Source organism: Notolepis coatsorum (assembly GCF_963971535.1).
Source record: "Notolepis coatsorum genome assembly, chromosome: 12".
NCBI lineage: Eukaryota > Metazoa > Chordata > Actinopteri > Aulopiformes > Paralepididae > Notolepis > Notolepis coatsorum.
The window spans coordinates 97,254,477-97,282,018 of record NC_140176.1 but is presented as its reverse complement, the minus strand read 5'-3'; the positions used below and the strand labels follow the sequence as shown (position 1 = coordinate 97,282,018).

General features: G+C 44.5%; 1 protein-coding gene across 3 annotated transcripts in view; it reads right to left on the bottom strand.

The window, feature by feature from the left end:
• The window catches only part of syk (spleen tyrosine kinase), an 88,457-nt gene extending 61,548 nt beyond the window's left edge, over positions 1-26,909 (bottom strand). For all 3 annotated transcript variants that reach the window (XM_084326740.1, XM_084326741.1, XM_084326742.1), the window contains exons 1-3: positions 26,761-26,909; positions 5,080-5,571; positions 811-971 (exon numbers count right to left, since the gene is read on the bottom strand). In XM_084326740.1, coding sequence (XP_084182866.1) covers positions 811-971; positions 5,080-5,478 — 560 coding nt within the window. In that variant the 5' untranslated portion in view covers positions 5,479-5,571; positions 26,761-26,909. The remainder of the gene's footprint in view (positions 1-810; positions 972-5,079; positions 5,572-26,760) is intronic.
• Positions 26,910-27,542: the final 633 nt, after the last annotated feature.

Genomic DNA, 27,542 nt, shown 5'->3' with positions numbered 1-27,542 from the left:
TTAAAAAATTCAACTGTACATGATCGTATACGTTATGATTCATCATGCGCGGATGAAAGGGGGGGGGGGGGTCGTTTATAATTCCGTGATCAGTAAATGCTTTATGTAGTATGGGTGATATATTGATCAGATCGGTTTGCAGTGAAAAGAATAAACAATCAAGCTGAAAGTAACGTTACTGTCCTCTTACCGTTCGCCGATAAGACTGGAGGAAAAAGATCCCACTTATTTGACGTCGATCTACTAGATCCATTTCCGGTTTGTATGGCGCAATAAACGCCCAAATCATATTGATTATTGAGTTATGGCAGCGATCCATATGCACGCCAGTGTTTGTCTGTAGTCCCGCAACGATATGTGACTGCCGGACGGATTTCCCAGATGCACCGATGGCCACTTCCGATTGTAACTCGCCCGATCATCCACCAGGCGGCGGTATTGAGGCGTTGCACTGTTGTGCAGGGTCCCACTGTATCACCAGAGGCTGGGTGGCAGAATTATGAATGCCATGGCGAAAAAATTAAATATGATCTCAATATCGCTGTACAGCGTGGTTTGGCAGAATTCGCATGGCCGGCAAACACGCTGTACAACGGGATTGGCGGTGGATGTGTTAAGGGCGGATGGGTTTACTTGCAGTACCGCTACGTGCCACAGTCACTTCACAACACTTGAAGTCCATCGTGACATGGGCCTCCGTTACACTCACTCACTCTTGGTTAGCTGCTCTGCCCCTGGTGGCAGCTTAAAGACATAGCACTTTGTGTAAGACCAGCCTAGGTTCAAGGTATCAAGACAAAAAGTGCTTACAGGAACTTCCCTGCGGTGTCGGACCCTTCCAGGAGAAGCGGCTCAGACTCCTCCCGCAGGATGGAGCCGTGGAACCAGGGCATCTTCTCGTGGGCCGTGGTGGCGATGAGCTTCTCCAGGCTGGGTCGCTGGCTGATGATGGCCTGCTCCAGATCTGACCCCTGGACATACAAGGTAGGGTTAGGGCCCCATGACATACAAGGTAGGGTTAGGGCCCCTGGACATACAAGGTAGGGTTAGGGCCCCATGACAAGTCACATACAAGGTGAGGTTAGGGCCCCCAAGTCGACATTGTGTCGCTATTGACGCATTTTGACATAATGCTTAAAGGAAAACTCCAACATTTTGGGAAAATTAGCTTACCGTCTTCTCCAGAGAGAGAGAGACCAGAAGATAGATACCAGTCTGCTCTCTGTGCATTGAGTAGAAAGCTATCTGGCTGCATGTTAACCTAGCTTAGCACAATGAATGGAGGCGGACATGACTGGGTAGCCTTCGGGTGAGGTGTTAGTTGGACAATGCCTAGGCTCAGGCATGCGTTGGTGATTTCAAAGCTGGTTGCACGCGTTTTATTGACGTCACGTGCACGTGTGATTGGTGGAGGCGGGACCCTTACAAAAAACTGAAAATCCATCAAAATCAGTGTTGTTGCTAATCATACATTATGCTAGCCTGTTTTTTAACAATAATTTGTGATGCCATCACAAACACTTGCATTTAAAGGGTACAAATAAAAAAAATCCTATACCAGAATGCAGGAAATGAAGTCTTTGTAACAAGAAATGTCCTGGTGGGGGACCCCCAGTCCCCCGCTTAAAAAGTGGCCTGACTGGGGCTATATTTCGCACTATATTTCCTGGCCTGAATGATTTCCCCAGTCCGGCCCTGGATAAACGCCTCCAATGCTTATTAGTGTGTGTGCGTTTGCACGTTTCAACCATACATCTAAATTTTTCTTTTTTCTTTTTATAAAATAAAAAAATAGATTTTTTTTATAATTTTTTTTTACCTCCTATAATAGTGGGGGTCGCGGCTCTCTGACACTGTTATTTCGGGGGTCGCGGCCTGAAAACGTTGGGAACCCCTGGTCTAGTGGATGGTTGGATAGGATGGAATAGACACAGAGGACAGAGTTCCCTGCCCCCTCCCCTCAGGTTTGGTGTGAACGATGGTCTGACTCAGGCAGAGCACCGTTCACACCAAACCTGTGAATGTGATTGCCATGAAATTAGTTGCATTCCATGCGCTATTGTTATGCTTATGCAAGGTAGCCAGGTACACGCGACGAGTCGAGTGCAGCACGTTGGTGGTGGGGTTTAAAGGGGACATGTCTTGCTATTCCTTTCACTATTTGGGCAACTTTACACAATTTCTATGGAACACATCTGTAAAAAAAAATTCAAAAGCAGCATTTTTCCACTTCAAGATTCCAAGCTGTTTTGGCCTGGCTCCGCCCATAAGCGCTTTGAGTGACAGTCACCCACACAGCGTGATACATAAGAGAGAGAGCGAGAGAGAGAACGAGAGAGAGAGAGAGAGAGAGAGAGAGAGAGAGACAGAGACAGAGACAGACAGAGAGAGGGAGAGAGAGAGAGAGGAGAGATGCCTCCCGAAAACACACACACACACAGTTGGGTTTGTGTGTAAATGCTCCCGTTGCTCCGTAACCCTCTCTCCCTCTCTCTGTCGGCACCCACGCAACCCGTTTGAGGAAGTAATTCCACTCGCTCTGTTGTTGAGCGAATTTGATTGTGGGCGCAACCAGTGCCTTATTCACGTCAGCAAAACAGTCAAATCAGAACGGCTTAGTTGAGTGAGGGAGGATCTCGTGAACTCGAGACTAGACTGACTGGATTAGAGAAACAGACCACATTGATATATACCCCCATTGCTATAGGAAACAATGCTAAACACTGGAAAATGCCATTTATAAGACATGGGACCTTTAATACATTTTCTAGCTATCATGTAAAAAATTATAAAAACGGTTACACAAGAGAATCCACAGACCTTGTTGAACTATTTTCAACGGAAGTATATATATTATTACGGGTGTACTTTGGTAGAAAATAGTTCTCATTGAAATTGTACACAACAAGGTCTGTGGAGGATTAACCGTGAACTGGGTGAACTAGCCCTTTAACTAAACTGGAGCGTAGTGTTGAGGGTTCTAATGCTTTTCGCTCCAGTGCGACAATTCTACTCCACTAAGCTGGGATGTGCTTAGAACCATGTCCCTGAGGTGGAACCAAGTCAACCGTTCTCTAAACCCAAGTCTCAGGTCGAGTCTCAAGGCAGAGCACCAAGTCTCAGGTCGAGTCTCAAGGCAGAGCACCAAGTCTCAGGTCGAGTCTCAAGGCAGAGCACCAAGTCTCAGGTGGAGTCTCAAGGCAGAGCACCAAGTCTCAGGTGGAGTCTCAAGGCAGAGCACCAAGTCTCAGGTCGAGTCTCAAGGCAGAGCACCAAGTCTCAGGTGGAGTCTCAAGGCAGAGCACCAAGTCTCAGGTGGAGTCTCAAGGCAGAGCACCAAGACTCAGGTCGAGTCTCAAGGCAGAGCACCAAGACTCAGGTCGAGTCGCGTGTAGCTTAATGCCAGCGGAAGAGTGCAAGAGCGCTTCCGCATTCTTCGCCGCGCATGCGCATGAGGTCCTCGCTTAGTTCAGACGCCCCATTCAACACGGTGAATCCCAAACTCGAAACTCCGTTAAGCTCCAGAGAGAGAGGCTGAAAACTGCCAGTTCTTGCCCGACGGATGGGAGTCGAATCGGGATCCGAGTTTTCTGATGAATAGCCCCAAAACATGGAGGTCGCGAACGGCGCCGGCTTCGCTGACCAGAGCTCTCTCAGATTCAAAATTGCAGCCTGGAACATACATGTTTCGGAACCAATGTGTAACTAGACAGTTACAATATAACATAATTAACTCTGAATATAATAATGACGAAAAATAAACAGGATACACAACAAGGTGCATGCGATGAGGTTATATGTAGTGCACCTTGTAGTGCACCTTGTTGTGTTGTGTATCCTGTTTATTTTTCGTCATTATTATATTCAGAGTTAATTATATTGTTTACACTGTCTTTCTTCTAATATAACCCTGCCCATTCCCAAATCATATTCAGAAAGTATCACAGAGACTTATATTGACCGCGGAATTAGTTATTATTAGTAAGACACAACATTTCCGTAGTAAATAATTGACCACCAGACTCTCTCTTAAGGCATTAACTGGGTTAATTAATATAAATGTTATATTGTAACTGTCTAGTTACACATTGGTTCCGAAACATGTATGTTCCAGGCTGCAATTTTGAATCTGAGAGAGCTCTGGTCAGCGAAGCCGGCGCCGTTCGCGACCTCCATGTTTTGGGGCTATTCATCAGAAAACTCGGATCCCGATTCGGCTCCCATCCGTCGGGCAAGAACTGGCGGTTTTCAGCCTCTCTCTCTGGAGCTTAACGGAGTTTCGAGTTTGGGATTCACCGTGTTGAATGGGGCGTCTGAACTAAGCGAGGACCTCATGCGCATGCGCGGCGAAGAATGCGGAAGCGCTCTTGCACTCTTCCGCTGGCATTAAGCTACACGCGGTCGAGTCTCAAGGCAGAGCACCAAGACTCAGGTGGAGTCTCAAGGCAGAGCACCAAGTCTCAGGTCGAGTCTCAAGGCAGAGCACCAAGACTCAGGTGGAGTCTCAAGGCAGAGCACCAAGTCTCAGGTGGAGTCTCAAGGCAGAGCACCAAGACTCAGGTGGAGTCTCAAGGCAGAGCACCAAGACTCAGGTGGAGTCTCAAGGCAGAGCACCAAGACTCAGGTGGAGTCTCAAGGCAGAGCACCAAGTCTCAGGTGGAGTCTCAAGGCAGAGCACCAAGACTCAGGTGGAGTCTCAAGGCAGAGCACCAAGTCTCAGGTGGAGTCTCAAGGCAGAGCACCAAGTCTCAGGTGGAGTCTCAAGGCAGAGCACCAAGTCTCAGGTCAAGCAAAAACAAGTCAAGTTTCCAATATAAGTAAAAAATATATATATATATCAATACAAAAAAAGTAGAGAAAATAAGAAATCTAGACATTTTTGGCACTAGACAAGTCATAAGTCATGTCATTTATTACTCTGTGAAGAAAAACCCCATTGGTTTAAACAGAATGAATAGACACATAAAATATTTATAAAATAAAAAAATTATAATACTTTTTATTAATTTTTTTTTTATTTGAATGTTGATTTAGATTTGAATGTCAACATTATGAATGAAAACCCAAACCCAAACCCACCTGCAGGTTCCAGGTCTGCTTCACGTAATCCCGGATGAGCTTCTCCTTCAAGTCCTCGAAGGGCCCCACCTTGGGCAGCATGTTCCGGGGCCTGTTGCAGGGCCACTTGAGCAGGCACACCAGGCCGTCCGCCTCCTGCGCGTGGTAGTCCATCACACTCACCGGGTCCTTGTGGCTCTTGCCGCCGGCAATGGCGTACGTGTCTCTGGACTCCCGCTCGATGGTGTAGTGGTAGCACTTTTGGGAGAAGGCCACGGAGAGCGCGTAGCTGCTCAGGTAGTTGCGGCTCTGCCGCAGCAGGTAGGAGCAGTCCTGCATGCCGCCCTGCCGCAGGTAGTCCTCCGCGTCCTCCCGCGTAATGTTGCCGTAGAAGAAGGGCAGTTCGTTTACGCTCTCCATTTTGGCTCCGGGGCTCCTTCCTCTGGTCGCCGCCCCTTGAGAGTGTTTCCGGCCGAAGCAAAGCTCGAGTCACTGGGTTCTAAATGCAAACACCTTTAAAAAAAAATAAACACAGGAAGCAGATTCAAAATGAAAAGTTAGTTAGTATATATACAATACTTATATATAAAGAATATTCTTTCACTGGGTTCTAAATGGAAACACCTTTAAAAACAAACAAACACAGGAAGCAGATTCAAAATGAAAAGTTAGTTAGTATATATACAATGGGAACGTTAGATGGCATGACGGTGGTGGAGGTGTGTAGAATCCAAATGAAGAAATAGACACGAGGAGAGGCAGTGGAGGGTGAGAGAGACGAGGCACGAGTCGACGTTGTAAATAACAAGCTTTACTTGAACGTAGCAAACAAGGAACGTTACAAGGCTTGGCAATAAACAAAAGCGAACTTCAAACACGAAAAACAAACCTCCGCTATGCTGGAAAACGTGGGCAAGCAATACATAAACGGACTCACAGGGAATACAGGAAGCTTCGCGGGAGGTACACAAGGTAGACAGCACACGGGGTGAACAGAACAAGGGTAATAGGAGTAATGACCCAGCAAGGAAGGCTGGGCAGACAACACTTAAATACACAGACTAATTAGAGACATGCGGGTGATTGGTAAACTAGACACAGCTGGGTTGGAACAAACTAAACAGAAAACATAACTGGGTAAATATACTGAAACATGACGAAACCAAACAGCACATAGATACAGACACAAGGGAGACAAAACTAGACTAGACAATGGGGCACAGCAAAGACAGCAGATGAACAAACAACAGATTGGTGATGACAGAAAGGAAATTAATAAATACAAGACAACAAAGATGAACCAACTGAACTAGGCCACCTGGTGGTTGTAACTAAGACATAGTTCAGGAGTGGGGAATGTCCATGGACAGATGGGATTTGTGAAGCAGGACCGGGGGCAACGTTACACAGAATATTCTTTCACTGGGTTCTACAAACACAGGAAGCAGATTCAAAATGAAAAGTTAGTTAGTATACAGTACAATACTTATATACAGAATATTCTTTCACTGGGTTTGAAATGGAAACACCTTTAAATAATAATAAGAAGAAGAAGAAGAAGAAGAAGAAGAAGAAGAAGAAGAAGAAGAAGAAGAAGAAGAAGAAGAAGAAGAAGAAGAAGAAGAAGAAGAAGAAGAAGAAGAAGAAGAAGAAGAAGAAGAAGAAGAAGAAGAAGAAGAAGAAGAAGAAGAAGAAGAAGAAGAAGAAGAAGAAGAAGAAGAAATAAGAAGAAGAAACTTTAATTTGTATAGCACCTTTCATACAAGAATTGCAGCTCAAAGTGCTTCAAAGTGCAAGACAGGCATAAAATGAGCACAAAATGGGCAGATCAAGAGCCATGCATTAAGGGCAGACATAAAATAAAGCATAAAATAAGCATACAATTAGATTAAAATAGACAGCAGCAAAATAGACAAAGTCAAGATAAGGCATATAGAACATTAAATCACATCGTTTTTCATATTAGGATCTAAAATCTTAATAGGAAGATATACATATACAGAATATTCTTTTTGTGAATGTCAGAACGACCGCTCTACCTCCTGAGCCACTGTCACCCCTACGGATCATGTGATTCCTGATGTAAAGGCATTTCTGCTTCATTTGACAAAGCACTGTAGAAAACGATGTTCATATATCAGCGCACTCTGGCACAAACTGGACACGTTCGTAAATCCAGCGCACTGTTATTAGTGTGCCTCCAGCCACTTTGTCCAAGAAGTAGGAGTGGCGGGGAAACCCAGTGTTTACAACAGTAGTTAATGGTACAGATGCAGCACTCCAGATTCAGTTCCCTTCTACTGCTCCTGTACCACACCTCTACCACTGTAGAACTAGCGGAACTAGAAACTAGGTGTTATATTTCGGGGGTGACTGAGCTGACCCCCAAGAGAACAAAGGGAGGGTACTTGACTCAAGTGCTCTCCCAGAGAGGGGGTCGGGGGCTACTGCCCTCAGACCCCCAAGATAATTTTTAATAAGTGGGTTCGGGGCAGTCTGACTTGGGGTACTGCCCATATATTAGTGTTGCAATGCATGATAAGTAAACAGTGAAAAAAGCGAAGGAATCGGATGGAGCCGGGGCGTTTGGGACGAATAAAGATTTAAGATGAAAATGTCCACAGCCTGTGGGAGGCAGCGGAGGTGTGACATCTGGCCCGGTCCAGAACAATAGGAGTCACACAATCAGTTTGGAGTGGAGTGGAGTGGTGGTAGTGGTAGAGGCGCAGTAGAGGTTTGATTTTTCAGTGTAGCTAAGTGGCTATATTGGCTAGCATGCTAGCTGACACTCAACATCAGCAACATCAAGGAGCTACCGGTGGAGCGAGAAGAGGCCACTAACCTCCTGCTACTATCTGAGGGGAGGAGGAGGATGATGCTTTCTACAGGCAGGAGCAATAAGATAGATATCTCGGAAAAGTGATCAGTACGAACAAGCACTGAACCACGGGGCTGTCGGGCTCTTTCTGCAGCCGGTGCTTCTCACTCCGCGTGCGTCCACCTGATTAGGCTCGATGAGCTGGGACGAGGTGGGGGTCACAACAGAACCCCTCCCCATCCAGTCTATGAGGAGGTGCTAAGATGAGGAGGAGCATGTTCAGCCATAGACTCATCCCCCCCCCGACACACCACTACTTGCCTTGGTCAGTCCTTTGTGCCAGTAGCCATCAGGCTCGCCAAGGACTGACTTGCCTTAACGGGCAGAACTGGAGAGCTGTTAAAACTGAATGACTCTTAACTATTAAATAGTATTATTACAAAATGTATTGTTAAACTAAGTTCATTTTCAATATAAGTCTAGTAATGTATGAATTAGTCAATAAAATATAGTATGTTCTGATGAGTAAATAGGGGTGGGATTAAATAAGTGTATGCTTCTTCCCACTCCTTTTCAATTATGTAAATGACAAAAAGAAAACAATTTGGTTACACTTTTTTGTTTGTTCTTTGTTATTTAAATTTTTTTATATACATTTATTATTTGAACGGCTTAAGGCTATATGTACTTGATGTTTGTTTGTTATGTTGCATATTTGAAATAAACTTCAATCAAACTCCGCAGCGACTCTGGTGCACTGTGTACAAGGACTCAAACACATCACTCATTAATTTACTAGCAATTTAAATCTGATTTGTATATGCATATTTATATTTATTGATAATCCGCTTAATCTGTTTATTTATACCAGGGTAGACTATAATCTGTATATTATAGCAGGGGGTATTGTTATTATCGATAGAGTACACATATGCCTCACCCAGGCCATGTGAGCGGATCGGAGCGTGAGCGGCGCGGGGCGCGGAGCGGGCGGTTTTGACGTGAGCGAGGAGTGGGTTTTAAAATGGGTCGGCGCGACGTCCGGAGCGAGAGTTCTCCTCCGCTCCAATCCACTCCAGGTCGCTCACAGTGGTTTAACATACATGCAGTACAATGCCAAAGCAACAGATGGCGATGTACAAACATGAAGGCCATTTTCAACCAATGAGAAGGGTGAACCTGTGATATCCGGTTCAGGCTTTGTCACTGTAGAGACGCCCACACTCACTCCTGTTAGAAAACGTATCGACGCCATTGTTGTTGACGTTAGCTTACATGCTAACGTTAATGGCAGCGACCATAGCATTGTGGCTCGGCTAGCCTATCATCGCTTAATAGAGCTAGTGGATGGATAAACAACGTTATTTAACATTGCAGAATGGGTACAATTACAATGCGGCTCAATACAAACAATTGTTAAGGGGCCCAGGGGGTGTAGACTGTTGTAGTTTGAGCTGATTTACACCATGCTCCAAAAAAAAAAAAAAAATCTGCCGAGCGATCTGGCGCGGGGCTCGATTCAAGGTGAGCGGGGAGCGAGCGGAGAGCGACTTGGGGGCGGGGTCAACATGATCGATTAGCGGAGCGGACCAAGCTTTAAAGAGCGAAGAGCGGATTTCTCGGCCGCGCCGATCCGCTCACGTGGCCTGGCCTCACCCTTCCAGCAGATCAGACCTTTATTTTTATTTTCATCCGCTTGGTTTGGGGTGGTGTGAATGCTCTGACAAACTCTGGTGCAGACCAAAAAAGCTAACTCTGGTCCGCCTGAAAACGTAGATCTCGGTTCGCTTCCAAGTGAACCCTGGTGCGTACTTTTGTGGTGTGAATGCTCATCGGACCAAACGCAAGACCAAATATAGGAAGTGACCCGATAAACTGTGCATCTTGGGGAGAAGGAAACAAAACAAACACTGCGGCGCTGTCCCGCCTGCTCTACTTTACTGTGAAACAGAGAGAGAGAGAGAGAGAGAGAGAGGGAGAGAGAGAGAGAGAGAGAGTTATGATGAATTGAAAATGGTGGACCCTGATGTAAACAAGACGAAAGTCTTTCTCTGGTCTGCATCCCCTTAACAATTGTGTGTATTGAGCCGTACTGTATTGTACCCATTCTGCAATCTGTTAATACACTTTCCAATCAATCAATCAATCAGTGCCTGCTGTCAGCGGAGTGGGTATGTGTGTGCGCTGGGCTGGGCTGCTTCGCAGAATAATGTGGTGTGTGTGTGCGCTGGGCTGCTTCGCAGAATAATGTGGTGTGTGTGTGCGCTGGGCTGCTTCGCAGAATAATGTGGTGTGTGTGTGCGCTGGGCTGCTTCGCAGAATAATGTGGTGTGTGTGTGCGCTGGGCTGCTTCGCAGAATAATGTGGTGTGTGTGTGTGTGTATGTGCGCTGTAGAGCTGTCCCCGAAGCCTGTTTTTGGGATTCTATATATCCAATAGACGAGCGCCCTTTTCGATCGCGTGACATTGTTCACAAAGTTTGGTGCACTTGACAAAATTGCAGTGTGAAAGCAAACCGAACCAAATGAAGAATGCAACAATGTTGCAACTTCACCCCCCGAATCGCAGTCCACCAAAACTATGTGAAAGCGACCTATAATCTGTACATTATACCAGGGGATATTGTTATCATCGATAGAGTACACATATGCCTCACCCTTCCAGCAGATCAGACCTTTATTTTCGTTTTCATATTTTATCCTGTTCTTTATTATCTAGTATACTTTTTTATTCTTATATATTTTTTAATGTCTGCCTGCACCTCCCCTCCCCCTCCGCCGTGCTGATATGACCCCTGAACTACGACCCCTGAACTTCCCTCGAGGTGATTCATCAAACCCAAGATCCATCTTATCTTCCTCAGCAACGACTCGCCACAGCTCTTTTATTTACACGACTGCAGGATTAGGAGCTTAAACATCGAACTGACAATTTAATTGATATTCGTCATCGTCCCTGTCTGTTATCCGGGCCGCTCACCAGTCCCTCTGGTGTATCGCGTTCTCCGTTCCAATGGAATCGGAACGCTCTTCATTTTAATCGGAGCATCTGACTAACTGATACGAACGTGCCATACCTCATAGTGTCGCAGACTGCCCCTGTAGACAATGGGATTCACGCATTGCAGGAGAAAACATCATCATTTGAATTTGTTCTCGAGAAAACATTGACACTCTCACACTCGCCGGGTGTTACTCCTCACATGATGTGAGTCACAGCGGGCGACAGTTTAACAGAAGAAGCACGAAAGTCACGACACAGTACTGCGACTGATATGGCTGCAGGAAATTAATATTAACTCTAATTTCTACTGCCTTGTTTAACTTGAGCACTGTATCCATTATCTTCAAGCAAGTATCTATTGGCAAAACAATATTGTAGACTAACGATACCATATGTGTACAAATGGTAAATGGTGTATTTATATAGCAGCTTTTATCCAAAGCGCTTTACAATTCTTTGTTCCTCACATTCACCCATTCACTCACACATTCACACACCGACGGCGGAGGCGACCATGCGAGGTGCCGACCTGCTCACCGGGTGCATGTCTCAAGCATGTCATGGTTTTTACTTGGTTTGGTGCTCCTGTGGTGGGCAGCTGTCAATCACTGGACTCAATCACTGCATGACTAAGGGGTTAATTGCCCCTTAGTAGGGCAGGTGTGTGGGCTTGATTGCACCTGATTCAGTGCAGCTGTGCCTAATGGTATAGCTGAGCCTATTTACGTTTGAATCTCGCAGGGTTAGCTGATTTCTTTTTTCCGTTTGTGTTAGCTACCCTTCTAGTACTCAGTGTAGTACTGTTCTCTGCCCTGTAGAGCATTTATCCTTTCATTGTAGCTGTTCTTGTTCTAGGCTACTGGCCTAGAGCCTTTTATTGTAGTGTGTTTCTCTACGACCAGCAGCCTTGTTTTGAACCTAGCCGCGGGAGCATGTCTATGTTCCCCGGGTCCTATGTTCCCCGCTTTGATTGATTGATGGATTGAACATTTTAGACCACCAGCCCTGATTCCAAACTCTAACCTTAACCAGTTCGAAAGAGGGCCTAAGCTTAACCGTTCGAAACAAGGCGGACATTAATAATTAATAAAATAATAAAAATGTATAAATATTTCAATCTATTAATCAATCAAAGCGGGGAACATAGAACCCGGGGAACATAGGACCCGGGGAACATAGGGATGATCCCCCTAGCCGCTAGCTGCTACCGGTACGACCAGCAGCCTTGTTTGGAACCTAGCCGCTAGCTGCTACCGCTACGACCAGCAGCCTTGTTTTGAACCTAGCCGCTAGCTTCTACCGCTACGACCAGCAGCCTTGTTCTGAACCTAGCCGCTACTGCTATGACCAGCAGCCTTGTTCTGAACCTAGCCGCTACTGCTATGACCAGCAGCCTTGTTTTGAACCTAGCCGCTAGCTTCTACCGCTACGACCAGCAGCCTTGTTCTGAACCTAGCCGCTACTGCTATGACCAGCAGCCTTGTTCTGAACCTAGCCGCTACTGCTATGACCAGCAGCCTTGTTCTGAACCTAGCCACTTGCCATAAAGGCCTTTAACAATGTAGTTCAATGTGTACAATAGTAAACAAAAGCTGAGCTTGGGACATTAACAAAACCACCAGATCTCGGCTAGATCAAAGACATCGACGAAACTAATAAATGACTCAGCGTTTTGAGAAATCATGACAGTAGAATAGATTAGATTCAAATGTATTGTCATCATACAGCACAAGTATAGGCCTACAGTACAACAAAAAGAAGTTTGGCAACTGAAGGATTTGAGTGGTTGTCATTATGGTTATAACACCAACACTCAGAGAGAGCGAGAGCGAGAGCGAGAGAGAGAGAGAGAGAGAGAGAGAGAGAGAGAGAGAGAGAGAGAGAGAGAGAGAGAGAGAGAGAGAGAGAGAGAGAGAGAGAGAGAGAGATACCCTGCTGGAGAGAAGAGCAGCATTATTGTACATGCTATCATACAGAGCTATGGGTTATGTGCAGGTGTATAAGTAAGTATATAGAGGGGTTATATGCAGGTATATATGAATAATGTGAATGAAATCCGTTCGTATCTCACACATCCACTGGTAACTTAGCAACTATAGCGTTGCAATTCAACCAATAACTTGACTGCCAGGGACCATTCCCTAGAGATTTATGTAAATATTTTCTCTGGTAATTTTGGTATCTCTGCTGACAGATAGGGCTGCCAGTCAATGATGCCGATGTGAGATCTGAGACCTCAGGTGTTTCGCTGGATATTATTGCTTCCCAATGGAAAGCACAGATTATGAAGCCCCATCCATCCCCTGCTGGGCAAGCTTCCGGTCATTTGGTTTAAATCTGATTGAGAATGGCAGTGCTGATATAATCTGTCCAAATTGATGAATAGGCTATGGTTATTCTTACCCAGAAGAGAAGAAAAAATAATAAATTAAAACTAGTTTTAAGCAATTATGTGCTAGGTAAGATGATCTCCCAGTGCAGTTAGCAAATCTGTCTTGGAAAGAGTTCTTGAAATAAATATCTAGGGTTCTCTCTCCTGATTGGACAAAGTGGGAACAGAATACCAGAAAAAAAATATTTACAGCAGAGTGGAGGGACTGGGAGACCCATGTTACTGACCAGCAGGGGTGAAAAAACAGTCTCAAAATCGTACTCAAGTAAAAGTCAGAGTATCTGGCTAAAAACACACTTGAGTAAAAGTAAAAAAAAATCTGTTTCGTCCTCTTCATCACTCGTACTATCGTTTGTGGCCATCTTCTGTAGCTTGTCACTCTGACTGTCTATTCTTCTGATAGCAGGTGTTTACTCAAAGATCGCCACTTTCTAGTCTTGCACAAGGGCCAATCAGCATGGGTATGGGCGGGTTCATTTTCCATTGATGGGGATTTGATTGGCTGTTTTTTTTTTTAAAGTGCGGTCGCAGGATTAATAACGTTAACGTTAGTTCGGCCAGAGAAACAAATATACTAATTGAAATGGTTGGACCTGCGAGATTTGTACTTTGTCTGCATTTTAAATGTAAGGAGTAAAAAGTATGTTTTTTTTCTCTGAAATGTAAGTACAAGTATACAAACCTAATATAATACTTGAGTAAAGTACAAATCCCCAAAAGCAGTACTTACGTATTGTAACAAAGTACAATTACTCAAGTACTTTACACCCCTGCTAAACACTCAGTCAGTCGTCACCACTAACTCTCGTCATGGAAGTCAACATTCTGCAAGATGTCGTTCCCTCTTCTACCCAGTTCCCTCTTACAGTGGTCAACTTCAAGAAACATTTCAAAAGTTTTCAAGTAAAAAAAAACACAACCAGAATAAGATGCAGTCAAAGCCTTTTGGATCAGAAACAAACTTTTTAAGAATAACTCATTAATAAAATAATATAAGTATTATTATTATTATTATTATTATTATTATTATTATTATTATTATTATTATTATTATTATTATTATTATTATTATTATTATTATTATTATTATTATTATTATTATTATTATTATTATTATTATTATTATTATTATTATTATTATTATTATTATTATTATTATTATTATTATTATTATTATTATTATTATTATTATTATTATTATTATTATTTATTATTATTTTTAAACAGATTTTTAAACAAACTTAAAAGTTGGTATATCACTTCAAATGTAATTTCAGACGTTCACCTGTGTGTTGTATGATTTTAGTTGTTATATTTGTGCAAAGAATATTAGTAAGTAAAGGCTAAACATCCTGCTGTAATTGAACACCCTCACATCTCCCAAGACATCTTAAACTGCATGCAAACCAGAACTGTGATCATTTTAAATCTGATTTAGTTTATGTAACTTTTATTATTGATTGTCACAATGCTTTTACCTTAAGCAGGCTAATTATTTGAATGGTTTTTGTTGTCTCCTGCTTAGGAACTATAAATGAGCATTTCTGCTACAATCCGGCATGTTTACATTTTGTATTTTTTGTGCTTGATGTTCATTAACATATTGATGTTCATGTGCTGTCCCTATCAAATAAACTAAACTAAACATCAGACGAAAGACAGCAGATCAGAGGACATGAAGGACATGAAGACATCAGACCAGAGGACATGAAGGACAACAGATCAGAGGACATGAAGGACATGAAGGACTGAAAGACAGCAGAGCTGTCTGTTTACTGAGAAAAACCACAGTGTAGGTTGACTGGTTGAACATGATGTCCTGTATAAAGCAGCGCAGTCTAAACACCACTAAAGATTACAAATAGAGGCAGGCCAGGTTAAATAGGCCATGGTTTTATACGCATAGTACCGATTCACACTAGATCAGCGGTTCTCAAACTATGGGTTGCGACCCAAAGTGGGGTCGTGGGTAGGTGACAGTGCAGTGCACATTGGTCAAAAAAAAGAGGAAAGAAATATATATATATTTTTTTAATGTTCTGGCAACATATTTTGGCTAAATATGCCTAGTTTTATAAATGTGCATTGATAACATAGTGCTGTAATAAAATGAATGAAATTACGCTATACATTAAGTGTGGGGTCGCCAAAAAAAATCCTAAATAAAATGGGGTCGTGGTATAAAAAAAGCTTGAGAACCCCTGCACTAGATCAATCGGTAGCACATTTAAGTTTAGTATAAGAGTGTAATATGCTCAACAAGAGGGAGCCTTTTCCACAAATATAGATATTACTGTCTATCTCTCTTTGGAAAGACCAGACGAGGTCAGAGGAGTTATATTTACTGAGGATGGCCAGATCATGTTGATATTTAAAAACATAATACTGTACAACAATAAATAACAACATGTTCTAAATAAATAACAATGTTCAAATTGAGAAGTTTTCTTTTTACAACTGAAATAAAAGTGTTATTACATAGGGAATTAAGTACCGGAAAAGGTACCGCTGGGTAACGATACCGAATTCGAGGAACTGGTACCGGTACCGGTTCAACTGTGAACGGTACCCAGCCCTATCAGTACCATCACGGTCAATGTTCAGGACAGCGTGTCCAAAAAGAAGCTTGGTTAGAGAATGGAACGGAAAATGTAAAATTAAGGTGGAAAATGCTTGTTTACACTGATATTTATGCAAAAAAATTTGGGAATTAAGAAGAAATCATATCACCAACGGTGCAGAGATCAACTGTCAAGATCAGGGTTTTGCGGGTACAGATACAGTACAGGTTAGATACAGTAACCTATACTACAGGTTAGATATAGTAACCTATACTACAGGTTAGATATAGTAACCTATACTACAGGTTAGATATAGTAACCTATACTACAGGTTAGATATAGTAACCTATACTACAGGTTAGATATAGTAGGCCTACAGTACATAATATGACTAATGGCAATTGAGTCTAATGGCAGAATGAGATTAATTACACACTGAAATGACAACTTTGATGACAATATCCTTCATTATGTATCTACCCAACCACACTGTGTACCATTGAATATCAAATGTCCCCAAACCTTGCTTTTGAGAAAATGTATTTCACATTGGTTAATATACTGGTATGAGGCCATCAGAAAGTATTGTGAATTCATCAATTATACCTACAGATTATGAGAACCGGGGCATTGTTATTGTTTAATATGATGTATGCATGCATACACATGTGTGCAAATGACCCACTGCAACTTCCAACACACAAATGAAAATATCAGAAATGACAACTTAAGTGAGGTGAGCTTGAAAAGGCAGACGAGACTATATTAACTTTTCAAGCACTTTTCACCCATTGACCTTTGGACTACTACTACTGTGTGTGAACAGTGGTTTCATCCTTAGCCAAAGCAACTCACGCTGCGTGGTGGTTGCATTAATTGAGTTGTGTTTGCTCGGATGTCGGCATGTCATGGGATGTTTGGGTTATTTCCGTTGACTGAAGCATGAGTTATACTGTGTTTACATAATAGCATGTTCGCCTCAAGATAAGTATCTTGCTGACGTAATGTCCGTCAGAAGCACTTTTAGCACATCAGCGGAAATTCATAGTCGATGCTTCTATGATGCTTCTTCTTGTCAACCAGTAAACCCCTAGGAAAAAGAGTACCGTATCACGGTAGTATAAGATAAGATAAGATAAGATATTCCTTTATTGATCCCCTTGGGGAAATTCAGGCATCATAGCAGCATGGGGGATGGGGATGGGGGGTACAGGTAGTAAAAACAACACAAGCAGTGTAAACAAATAAGTCAATATAATTTACTATCTAACTAACTGAAATATACAGTATTCACAGTGTCACATAAGGTGCAGTATGCATGAGGTAGTGTTATAATTTACTGTCTAACTAACTGAAGTATACAGAATTCACATGACAGTAATTTCAGGTTTACCACAATTTACCATGATACTGCCGTGGTAAAGGTCATGTATCACCGTGGCACCAATTTAGTACTTAGACAATACCATGGTATCACCCCCCCCCCCCCCCCCCGACACACCACAATCCGCCTGGGCCGGTCCTTTATACCGGCAGCCATCAGGCTCTACAACCAAGGGCTCGGACGGCCGGAACTGCTGCCAGAACGAAAGGTTATTCTATAACCTAGTTACATGAATACTGGCTGAGCGTCTCGCTCTGCCATTGAGATAACCTCTTATCTCCACGCACCTAGCGTGCACGCGAAACAAACAAATGCACTCACTTGCACGTGACCCCGCCACTCCCATGCGTCCTATATGACGCTGAAAATGGTCACGCTCCACCTTCCCAGTTCGATTTCCATAACCGGAAAACATCCCAGGGACCTCAGGGCGCTAAGAGCGAGCCGCTCAGCCAGTATTCATGTAACTAGGTTATAGAATAACCTTTCGTTACATCTCATTACTGGCTATCGCGTCTTGCTCTGTCATTGAGATAATGGGTAGAGCAGACGCGAGGCCCAACAAGTGCACCCCCTGAGGGCCCGTAAGCCCCAGCCAGGGAGGAGGGGAGTCCCGTCCACCCGCCCGTCCTAACGAAGGGGGGGAGGCAGTCAACTCCACCAAAGTGCGAAAAAGGGGGAACCAGGCACCCCTGAACGCACAGCACAGGCGGGACCACGTGTGACCAGCACCCCACGGTCCACACCCACACACCCCTGCTAGCCCACCTGATGGCGGGATGCAGGAGAGGTCCCAGACCTCAGAACCGCTTGGGAGACAGAACCCCCAGTCATGTCCATGAGGTAAAACCTGACGAAAGGACCCGGGGAGGACCAGGAGGCCGCAGCACAGATGTCCTCCACCGAGGCCCACCCTAACAGGGCAGCAGAGGCCGCCACACCACGAGTGGAATGCGCCCTGACGCCCCCGGGGGGACCTGTCCAGCCAACGTGTAGAAAAGGGCAATGCCCTCGCACAACCAGTGTGACAGGCGCTGCTTGGATAGCGCCTTACCCGCGTGAGGGCCACCGTAACAAACAAAAAGTTGATCGGAAGCCCTGAGATCCTGCGTCCGACTAAGGTAAACCCTCAGTGCACGGACAGGACACGACAGGTGAAGGCCCGCCTCCAACCAACTAGCATGAGGAGGCGGATGAAACGCCTGAACAACAATATCCCTGGAGCGAAAAGAGCTCCGGATATTCTTTGGCATGAAGACCGGATTAGGCCTCAGAGTCGCAACGCTATCGGCCCGAATAAACAGGCACTCAGTCCGCACCGAGAGAGCACACAGCTCACCCACGTGACCCAGGTGATGGCCAAAAGGAACGCGGTCTTAAAGGACAGCCGATCCAATGGCGCCTGCTCAATAGGCTCAAACAGGGCCTCCGACAACCGGCCCAGGACCAGTTGGAGGTCCCAACTCAGAGACAGAGAATGTTCCACAGGCTTGATACGCCGAACGCCAAGCAGGAAATGTTTCATGAGAGGGTGGCTGAACATCGTACCGCCCTCAAAACCCACGTGACAAGAGGATATAGCCGCAGCATATACCCTCACTCTCGAAGTCGACAGCCTATTCAGGATAGACTGGAGGAAGGAAAGAACAGAGTCCAGGGGGCAGGACACCGGGTCCAGGCCCCCAACCTCACACCACTCTTGAAAAATACGCCACTTACCTGCGTAAACCGCGGTAGTGGACGGAGCGCTTGCGTTCCGGATGGTGTTAACCACAGTAGGGTTAAGACACATCCCCTCCAGATTCACCCTCTCAGCAGCCAAGCCATCAGCGGCTGCCCCAGAACAGGGGGCAGACACAGCTTTCCGCATGCCTGAGAGAGGGCCCGCTGTGACCATGGAACAGGCCACGGCGGGGCTACCAAGAGCTGAACTAGGACTGGGAACCACACAGCCGTGCCCCGGTCCGGCGCGATCAGGATCACAGTCCTGCGCTCCCGACGCACCCGCGCCAACAGCTGAGCTATCAGGTGTATGGGGGGGAACGCGTACAGAATCCCGGGCGGCCACGGATACATCGAGAAGGCATCCACCCCCAGAGGGGGGTTGTCCTTCCGACTGACCGAGAACCACAAGGGGCACTGGTGGGACTGTCTGCTCGCAAACAGATCCACCGAGGCCTCCCCGAATTGGCCCCAGAACTGCCTGACTATGTCTGGACGTAGTCCCCACTCATTGGGATGAGGACCGCCCCACGACATCACATCTGCACCCACATTCTCCCTGCCGGGGATGTGGAGAACCCTCAGGCTGCGCAGTACTCCTCCCTGTCTGTTTATATACGACGCTGACGCTGTATTGTCCGTCCTGATCAACACATGCTCGCCCACCACCCGGTGGCCGAGCCGCTTGAGGACCAGAAGGACACCAGGCCTCCCCCAGTGGTCGAGATCCCCCAGTACTGACACGGGAACCATCAGTCGCTTCCACTTGCCTCTCACCGGGTCTGATATTCGTACGCTATGCCCTGAAAGAGGAAGCGAAGGAATTTCCTGTGAGGAGGGAAGATCGGGATGTGAAAGTACGCATCCTTCAGGTCTATGGAGGTGAACCAGTCCCCCACTCTGACAGCGCTTAGCAGGTGTTTGATGGTCAACATTCTGAACCGTCTCGCCACAATCAGCCGATTGAACGCGGACAGGTCCAGTATAGGTCTGACACCTCCCGATTTCTTGGGCACCAGAAAATACCGTAAGTAAACGCCACACATCGCGTCCTCCTTCGGGACAATGACGATGGCCTGCTTTGCCAACAGAGATTGGATCTCGTCGGCCAGAGCTGTCACCGCTGCAGACCCTGACAAAAGGGTCTGGACCAAACCCAAAAACGGAAGGTGGGGTTGCGCAAACTGCAGCACAAGCCCCCGCCTCAGCGTTCTCTCCATCTACCTCGACATATGGCACTCCTGTAGCCATACGTGATGATAATCCCAAAGCGCACCCGCAGCCAACTGGCGCTGGTCCGCCAGGAACCGTAGATAGGAGGCCCGGACCCACCCGCTGTGCGTTGCCAACCCTGTACTCGCCAACCGTGCGAGGAGGGTGTTTCGCGTAGCCGGGATATCGCACCCTGACTCTACCAACGAGGCAATCGCACCCAAGGGGGGACCCCGACAGAAAGGGCCGGCGTGGTACGGGGGGAGCGGCCATCACCCCTGGTGACATGCTCCCCCACTGAGCATCTTCCTGGCATAGACTGCTGAGGACAGCCTGCTCTGCAGCTGGACATGCATGGTGTGTGGTCCCCACGCTGCCCGATAGGGTGAGTCCCTACACACCGTAGCCCTGTAGTCAGGGCCGCCTGGGAGAAATGCGAGGCCCTGTGCGAGATTTAACGCGAGCCCCCCCCCCCCCCCCCCCCCCCCAAAAGGTTAAATTTTTTTTTATATATATATATATATATATATATATTTTATTATTATTATTTTTTTCATACAGTCAACATATTCTTAAATAATAGCGCTGCCCGAGGCGGGGCATGATACAGTCAACATATAGCAAAAGAGAGAGCGAGAGAGAGCTCCCGTTCTACAGTCAATATACAGTGTACAGAGAGAGAGAGAGAGAGAGAGAGAGAGAGAGAGACACATTGGAAAGAAATTGAAATGCTATTTGGCCCTAAACAGAGAGTACACAGTGGCAGAATACCTGAGCACTGTGACTGAAGATCCTTGACTATGTACAGACTCAGCGAGCACAGCCTAGCCATCGAGAAAGGCCGCCATAGGCAGACTGTGTGTGTTAGAAAGAGAGAGAGAGAGAGAGAGAGCATGTGTGTTAGAGAGAGAGCATGTATGAGAGAGAGAGAGAGAGAGAAAGAGAGAGAGAGAGAGAGAGCATGTGTGTGTGTGTTAGAGAGAGAGCATGTATGAGAGATCCAAAAGGACAAAGATCAACACTTAAATCCAAAGAGAAGAGGGTCTATACCAGAGAAACCAAAGCAGCAAGGAGCCAATGGCCGACATCAGCTAAATAGGCTAGCCAGGTACTGTGACACCAGGCCACACACAGCTTTGGCCAACGGCCCAACGCTACCCAAGCTACACAAACGACCAAGACATTCACACACAGCACATGTCGTATCTCCAAATGTTGTGAAGTAGCATATGTTTTGCCTGGAAAAAAACATTGTTATTAACAAAACATTCGGGAGGGGAAGGAAGGAAGAGTGGGGTAATGTCATGACATTTTCATTAATCTTACCTGCACCAAGGAACGCAGGGCGAAAGGCCGCAACACAGGTCTCCACGTTGACGAAAGGCCTCTCGCTGTCGGGACAAAAATAAGCTGCTGCCAGAGCCTTGTCATGGTGCAGGCCCGACTACATCTTCTGTCAAAGATGATGTCGTAGTCAGAGTGCCAGAACCCCCTGCTATTCTCACGGCTAATGTCAATGGTCGTAGCACAAGCTAACAGCTAACTCAAGGCTAACTGATAGCATCAAACGAACGTTCCCAGCCGAGCGCAGCCGGCAGTTAACGTCGAAGCTAAACAGCTAACTGGCTAACAGTTAGCTCAACCAGGCTATCGCTAACCATTAGCTAACGCAGAAGCAAGCTATGCGGCTACATACAGCCAGGTGCTGACACCAGGCACACACCGTTAGCTACTAGTAGTACTACAATAGCTAGTCGGCCAGTTTAGCTCCAGAGAGAGAGAGAGAGAGAGAGAGAGCGATGTCCACGGCGGGAATAGAATAGAGTTAATAGAATAGGTTAAAAACTCACCAAACGTCCAAGAGGATGGAGACAACCGCGTGGAGTTGACGAAGTTCATCTGCCAAACGACCATCCTCTTCATCTTGGCTGCATGTCTCTAGGTTAGCTAACGCTAGATAGCCTTTAGCTAAGCTAGCTACTAGCCGACATCATCATGTCTATATCCCGACTGCATCATGACAAGGCTCCGGCCATTTGTCCCGCCTTTCGTCAACGTTCCTTGGTGACTGACCGACTGATAATGACCAACCTTGGCTGGCATAACTAAGCATAATAGTCAAAAGCTGCACGCGCGAAATAGTCGAACGCAGCTGACTCTTCTTTTTCTTCTTCGTTTAAGTTTCCGGCGGCGTACTACACATGATGTAAGTAACCACTCCCTTCGTTGAAACCAATAGTATGTCTGCTGCAGAGCACCAGAGCTCCAATAGTGACCCAGGTGCAGACCCAGGAACAAGTCAGACACATTCTACAAACGTGTCTAATGTGAAATATATAAGCATATAAGCAAAACTAGATTTTAGGTATGTGATGAAAAAGGGCCTCGCGGGAAGGGGGGCCTCGCAAAAAAATAAAAAAAATAAAAAAAATAAAAAATAAAAGAAATAATAAATAAAATTTTTTTTTTTTTATTTTTGTTTATTTTTTATTTTGCGAGGCCCCTTCCCGCGAGGCCCTGTGCGACTGCACTGCTCGCACACCCCCTGAGGCGGCCCTGCCTGTAGTGATATTACTACCACCCAAATTACGTGTGCCTGACTGACCACCGCCGGTCTTCTGGTCGGGGGAGGCACTAGCGTAATACCCGGCCTGGCGAGGGCGGGGGAAACCCACGCTGCGACCTCCTGGGCCTAGAGTTCCCCATCTGACAAAAAAATATTTATACAGGAAGCCCTGCTCCGTCTACAGATACAACACCAGGCTCACCAAACACAGACACAGGACGTGTGGTGTGGGAGCCGCGTGACAGCATAGCATTCTCATAGACAGACCCAGGCCTAGCTAGCAACTGGGTGTCAGCCCCTGTCACCATAAAAAGCGTAACGTGGGGCCGCTTGCGCTTCACTGGAAGGCCACAGCCCGCAGCCAAAGGGGACAAATCAGAGCCCTGTGTCCCGTAGCGTAGCGGGGGGGAGTGACCGGAAAGCGGGCTAGACACAGCTAGATGGCAACGGTTTTTTAGGGCGTGCTCATCTAATGTAGCCGATCCCTCGGCCGCCGAGGCTGTCGGCCTTGTGATCACCTGTTTTCCTTGTGCCCAGGGTATCTCAGGCGGGGCCGCTGGCGAGGCCGTGCTCTCACCTCTGGCTGTGCGGTGTGGCCCCCCTAAGGCCCCACCACCCGACACCATTTTGGACAGAAAAGCAGCCAATTGAGCAATGTTATTGGTTGCTGCTCAATTCTGTCCTGCGGCGATATAAGCTTCATCAGCCCACTCAGCCACCTGCCGGGCCGACTCGCCCTCCGGCGTCGGCTTCCGGGTGGGATACCGTTCAACCATGTCGGGGCAAAGGACCGATGCTACCTGCTTCTCTAAGCACGGCACACCTGACCTGAGCCCCGTCGTCAGCCCCTCTACCCGTGTAAAGGGTAAAAAAGCCTCAGCAAAACCCTCAACATCAGACACAGATTGACCTTCAGCAATGAAACGGTTAAGAGGAGGGAAAAGTGGCAACAACCCCTGCGGGGTACATGGGAACGGAGCCCCAAACATCGTAGCATTAGCATTAGCTGCGCGCGCTGGGATACTTGGAAAAACATCAAACAGTGTGTCATTAAGACCACGTTCATCCAAATATCCCACCCCCCGCGTCAATACATCACCCGGTCGTCTCACGAGACACAGAGGAGTACTATCCATGCCAGTACCAATGCCTGCTAACGCAGGTCTTACCTGTGCACGACCTAGCTCGACTGCTAGCCGTCGCGCGACGTTCCTCGGTCCGCTGTCACAAGACGAGGAAAACCCAGCACAGGACCACTGCGCTGTTAGGAAGTGCCGAGAAAGTACCGGGGGCTGGTGAACCTCTGGCGAATCCCCAACATTATGCAATTCCTCCTTATGCTTCATAACGACCAGCTCATGAAGTGCCCTGCTTCTTCCGTGTTGTGGAAACGAAATGAGGAAGGTGGAGCGTGACCATTTCCGGCGTCATATAGGACGCATGGGAGTGGCGGGGTCACGTGCAAGTGGGTGCATTTGTTTGTTTCGCGTGCACGCTAGGTGCGTGGAGATAAGAGGTTATCTCAATGGCAGAGCGAGACGCGATAGCCAGTAATGAGATGTAACTATCACTGTTAGAACTCGGGACTTGAGAACTAGAGACTCATATCACTGGACTATCTTGTATTTGTACTTTTTTTTAATGATATCGTATTGTATTTGTATTTGTATTTATATTTTATATTGTATCTATAGTGTATATATAGATACTGGACTGTATAGGAATGTGAAGCTCTGTCCCCCCCCCCCATGCTGCTTTGACACCCGAATTTCCCCAAAGTGGATTAATAAAGGATTATCTTATTTTATCTTATTTTATAATCCAATTTAAACCATAATACCGATGGTAATATCATGGTATTTCCATAAGTTATTTTCAGTCACTACCATCATCCTTAGTGACCAAAGAATTATAGAAATACTATGACACTTTTTTCTTTTCTTTTTAAATATCATGCTACTTTTTCATGAAAGGGAAAGGCTGGTCTACCATCTGTCATCATACATGACTAACTACAAAGACTCAACTGACTGTTAAGGAATCCAAATGATGGTCAGTCAATGGTTGAGCCTTGAGCTAATTGAACAATACATTCAATTAATTTTAAACTGTTAAATTTGAAATACTGTCGTGCTGCACTAAATGATCTACTACACATTTGTATAAAACACTGCAACTGGGAATCACCTGTAGTTTTCCCTAGCAACATAATAATAATAATAATAATAATAATAATAATAATAATAATAATAATAATAATAATAATAATAATAATAATAATAATAATAATAATAATAATAATAATAATAATAATAATAATAATAATAATAATAATAATATATAATAATAATAATAATAATAATAATAATAATAATAATAATAATAATAATAATAATAATAATAATAATAATAATAATAATAATAATAATAATAATAATAATAATAATAATAATAATAATAATAATAATAATAATAATAATAATAATAATAATATATATAATAATAATATATATAATAATATATATAATAATATATATAATAAAGCATTGTACTGAAACTGTCCACAGACACTATACACAGAGCATCCCCTGATCTATGACCGTAGGATATTACAGTGACTAGTATCCAGTATTAATGATCTATGTAAAGTATCTAATGTTCTAATGATTACAATTTGTTGCCATTGAGAACATTTGCAAATGCAAGATTTTCACGTGAAATGCACTGCTTAGAAATTAGTTAGTGATGAGATGTTTTAATCATGAAAAAAAATCCTTTCTGATACACAAGTCACTTCCACACCAAATCCCATCAAATCCCATCACGGCTTGAAGGCAGTTCACTTACAATGATGCAGTTTGTCTCATTGAAACAACCAACATTTAGTTCTTTAATATAAAAAAAAGTTATTTAAATGATTTAAAGCGTTAAAAAAAATGTATCTAGATGAATCTATGGAGTGAAAATGTTCAATATAATATAAGAACGCGGTCTAGCTAAGTCAATGTTGATGGTTTTGTTGAACATTTGTATTTCACAGGAGAGAAACTGTATTCAAAGAAAGCTATTAAAATAGTATTTTAATCTAAATATACTTTCTTTGTGTTGATTTTACATTAATTCCATGATTTTACTCAAGTAAATATCTGTTACAAGCTTCGGTCTTAAGTAGAAAAATGCAATTTTTAATCTTGTGAGATTAATTAGTTAATAATTTTTTATCTATTGACAGCACTAAAAAAAGGTGTATTACAGCAGTGCCATAATACAATTTTCAACGATTTCTGAATGTTTTGAAGTTGCTATAGTATACAGTATATACACGTCAGGCACCTGTATAGATACGGAACAGATACCAACATGAAGATGAAAACCTTTAGAAAACATGTCTCTACCTAATAGAAAACAGACTACAAACCAAGAAAACCAGAAACACACTGAACCCAATACATCACAAACTAGAATGAGATTCATCAAACTTACTTATTCTATACTGTAAACGGCAAACGGATCACAAATGCTAAAAAGAAGTGACGTGATACTAAAATGTCAACAATCTCTAGCAGCAGGCCGTGTTTCGTAATTCTCTGCGAGCTACAAAAGCCTTGGCAGATAAAAGGCTTGAAAAAAGGCCAGATGAAAACAAAATACATGTGACTTTACACTGATCGTCACCCTACTGTATACGGCAGATCTGACACAGAACATCACAGAAATAGCCCCACAAGCAAATGAACTGTGCGGGTTGCTGCAGTAACAAAGTGAAGCCTGTTAATAATCGCTCTTTTATATATATATATTTTTTTTACATCTTTTAACCTGTGAGCAGGTCTGTCTAAAATTTAAAGTTACTAACAAAATAGCCACGTCACACACAAATGCTGCTTCTGTCCAATGTCATGTCAATAAACAGAGACAGACGAACCCTTCTACTAAAGTACTCAATACACAATTAACCTCTACTACTGTACCAGGCCAGCGCCTACCATGTCTTATCTAAGCCGGTCTCACTATGAAATGCTGTGGTCAACATGGGTACAATACCTTCTTCCAGAGGGTGAGTCCTCTTCTAATGCAGCCCCTGAGCAGAGAGGAGTCAGAAGACCCTAACTCAGCAAGCATCAACCCCTGACAGGACGTGGAGAAGGGAAGCTGTGGTTGTTCTGTTGCATCAGAGGGAACCACTTCTTCTGTAGAAACCAATGATTGAGCTGTGGAGAATGTAATGACAGATGTGACTGTGGGGAGTTGATCAAGAGGTATATTATCTTGTCACTGAGACACAGCATACAGCCTGAAGTGGGAGTTTTTTTTTCTTTTCAGGTTTTTTAGGCTTCCTCATTTTGGCTACTTCCTTGAGTTTTTCAAATGTGTTGATGTCATTACTTCCTTTTTTTATTTTATGTGAAACACTGACCGATGCAGGCTGTAAGCCACACTGAGGACAGAACTGGTACCAAACATTACGGTGGCTTATTAACGTGTCATTTTACTTGCTTGAGACTGTTATGAATATTCATAACACATGGAATTTAATAACCTAAGAACATCATGTGTTATATGTCCCTTCATGAAAGGCTATTATACAGTATACAATGGATTGCATTCAAACATAAATGTTACTACAGGTAGAGTAAGTCATTGTAGTGACAAATTATGCTTCACAGATCACACATTAGCACATTATTATTGTTATTATTATTGTTATTATTATGTATTATTATTATTAATGTTTGTATTATTATAATACTATTAATTATTATTATTATTATTAACTAATTGATGCAAGTCATGAATATGAAAGTATGTATGTTATTCACATGCAA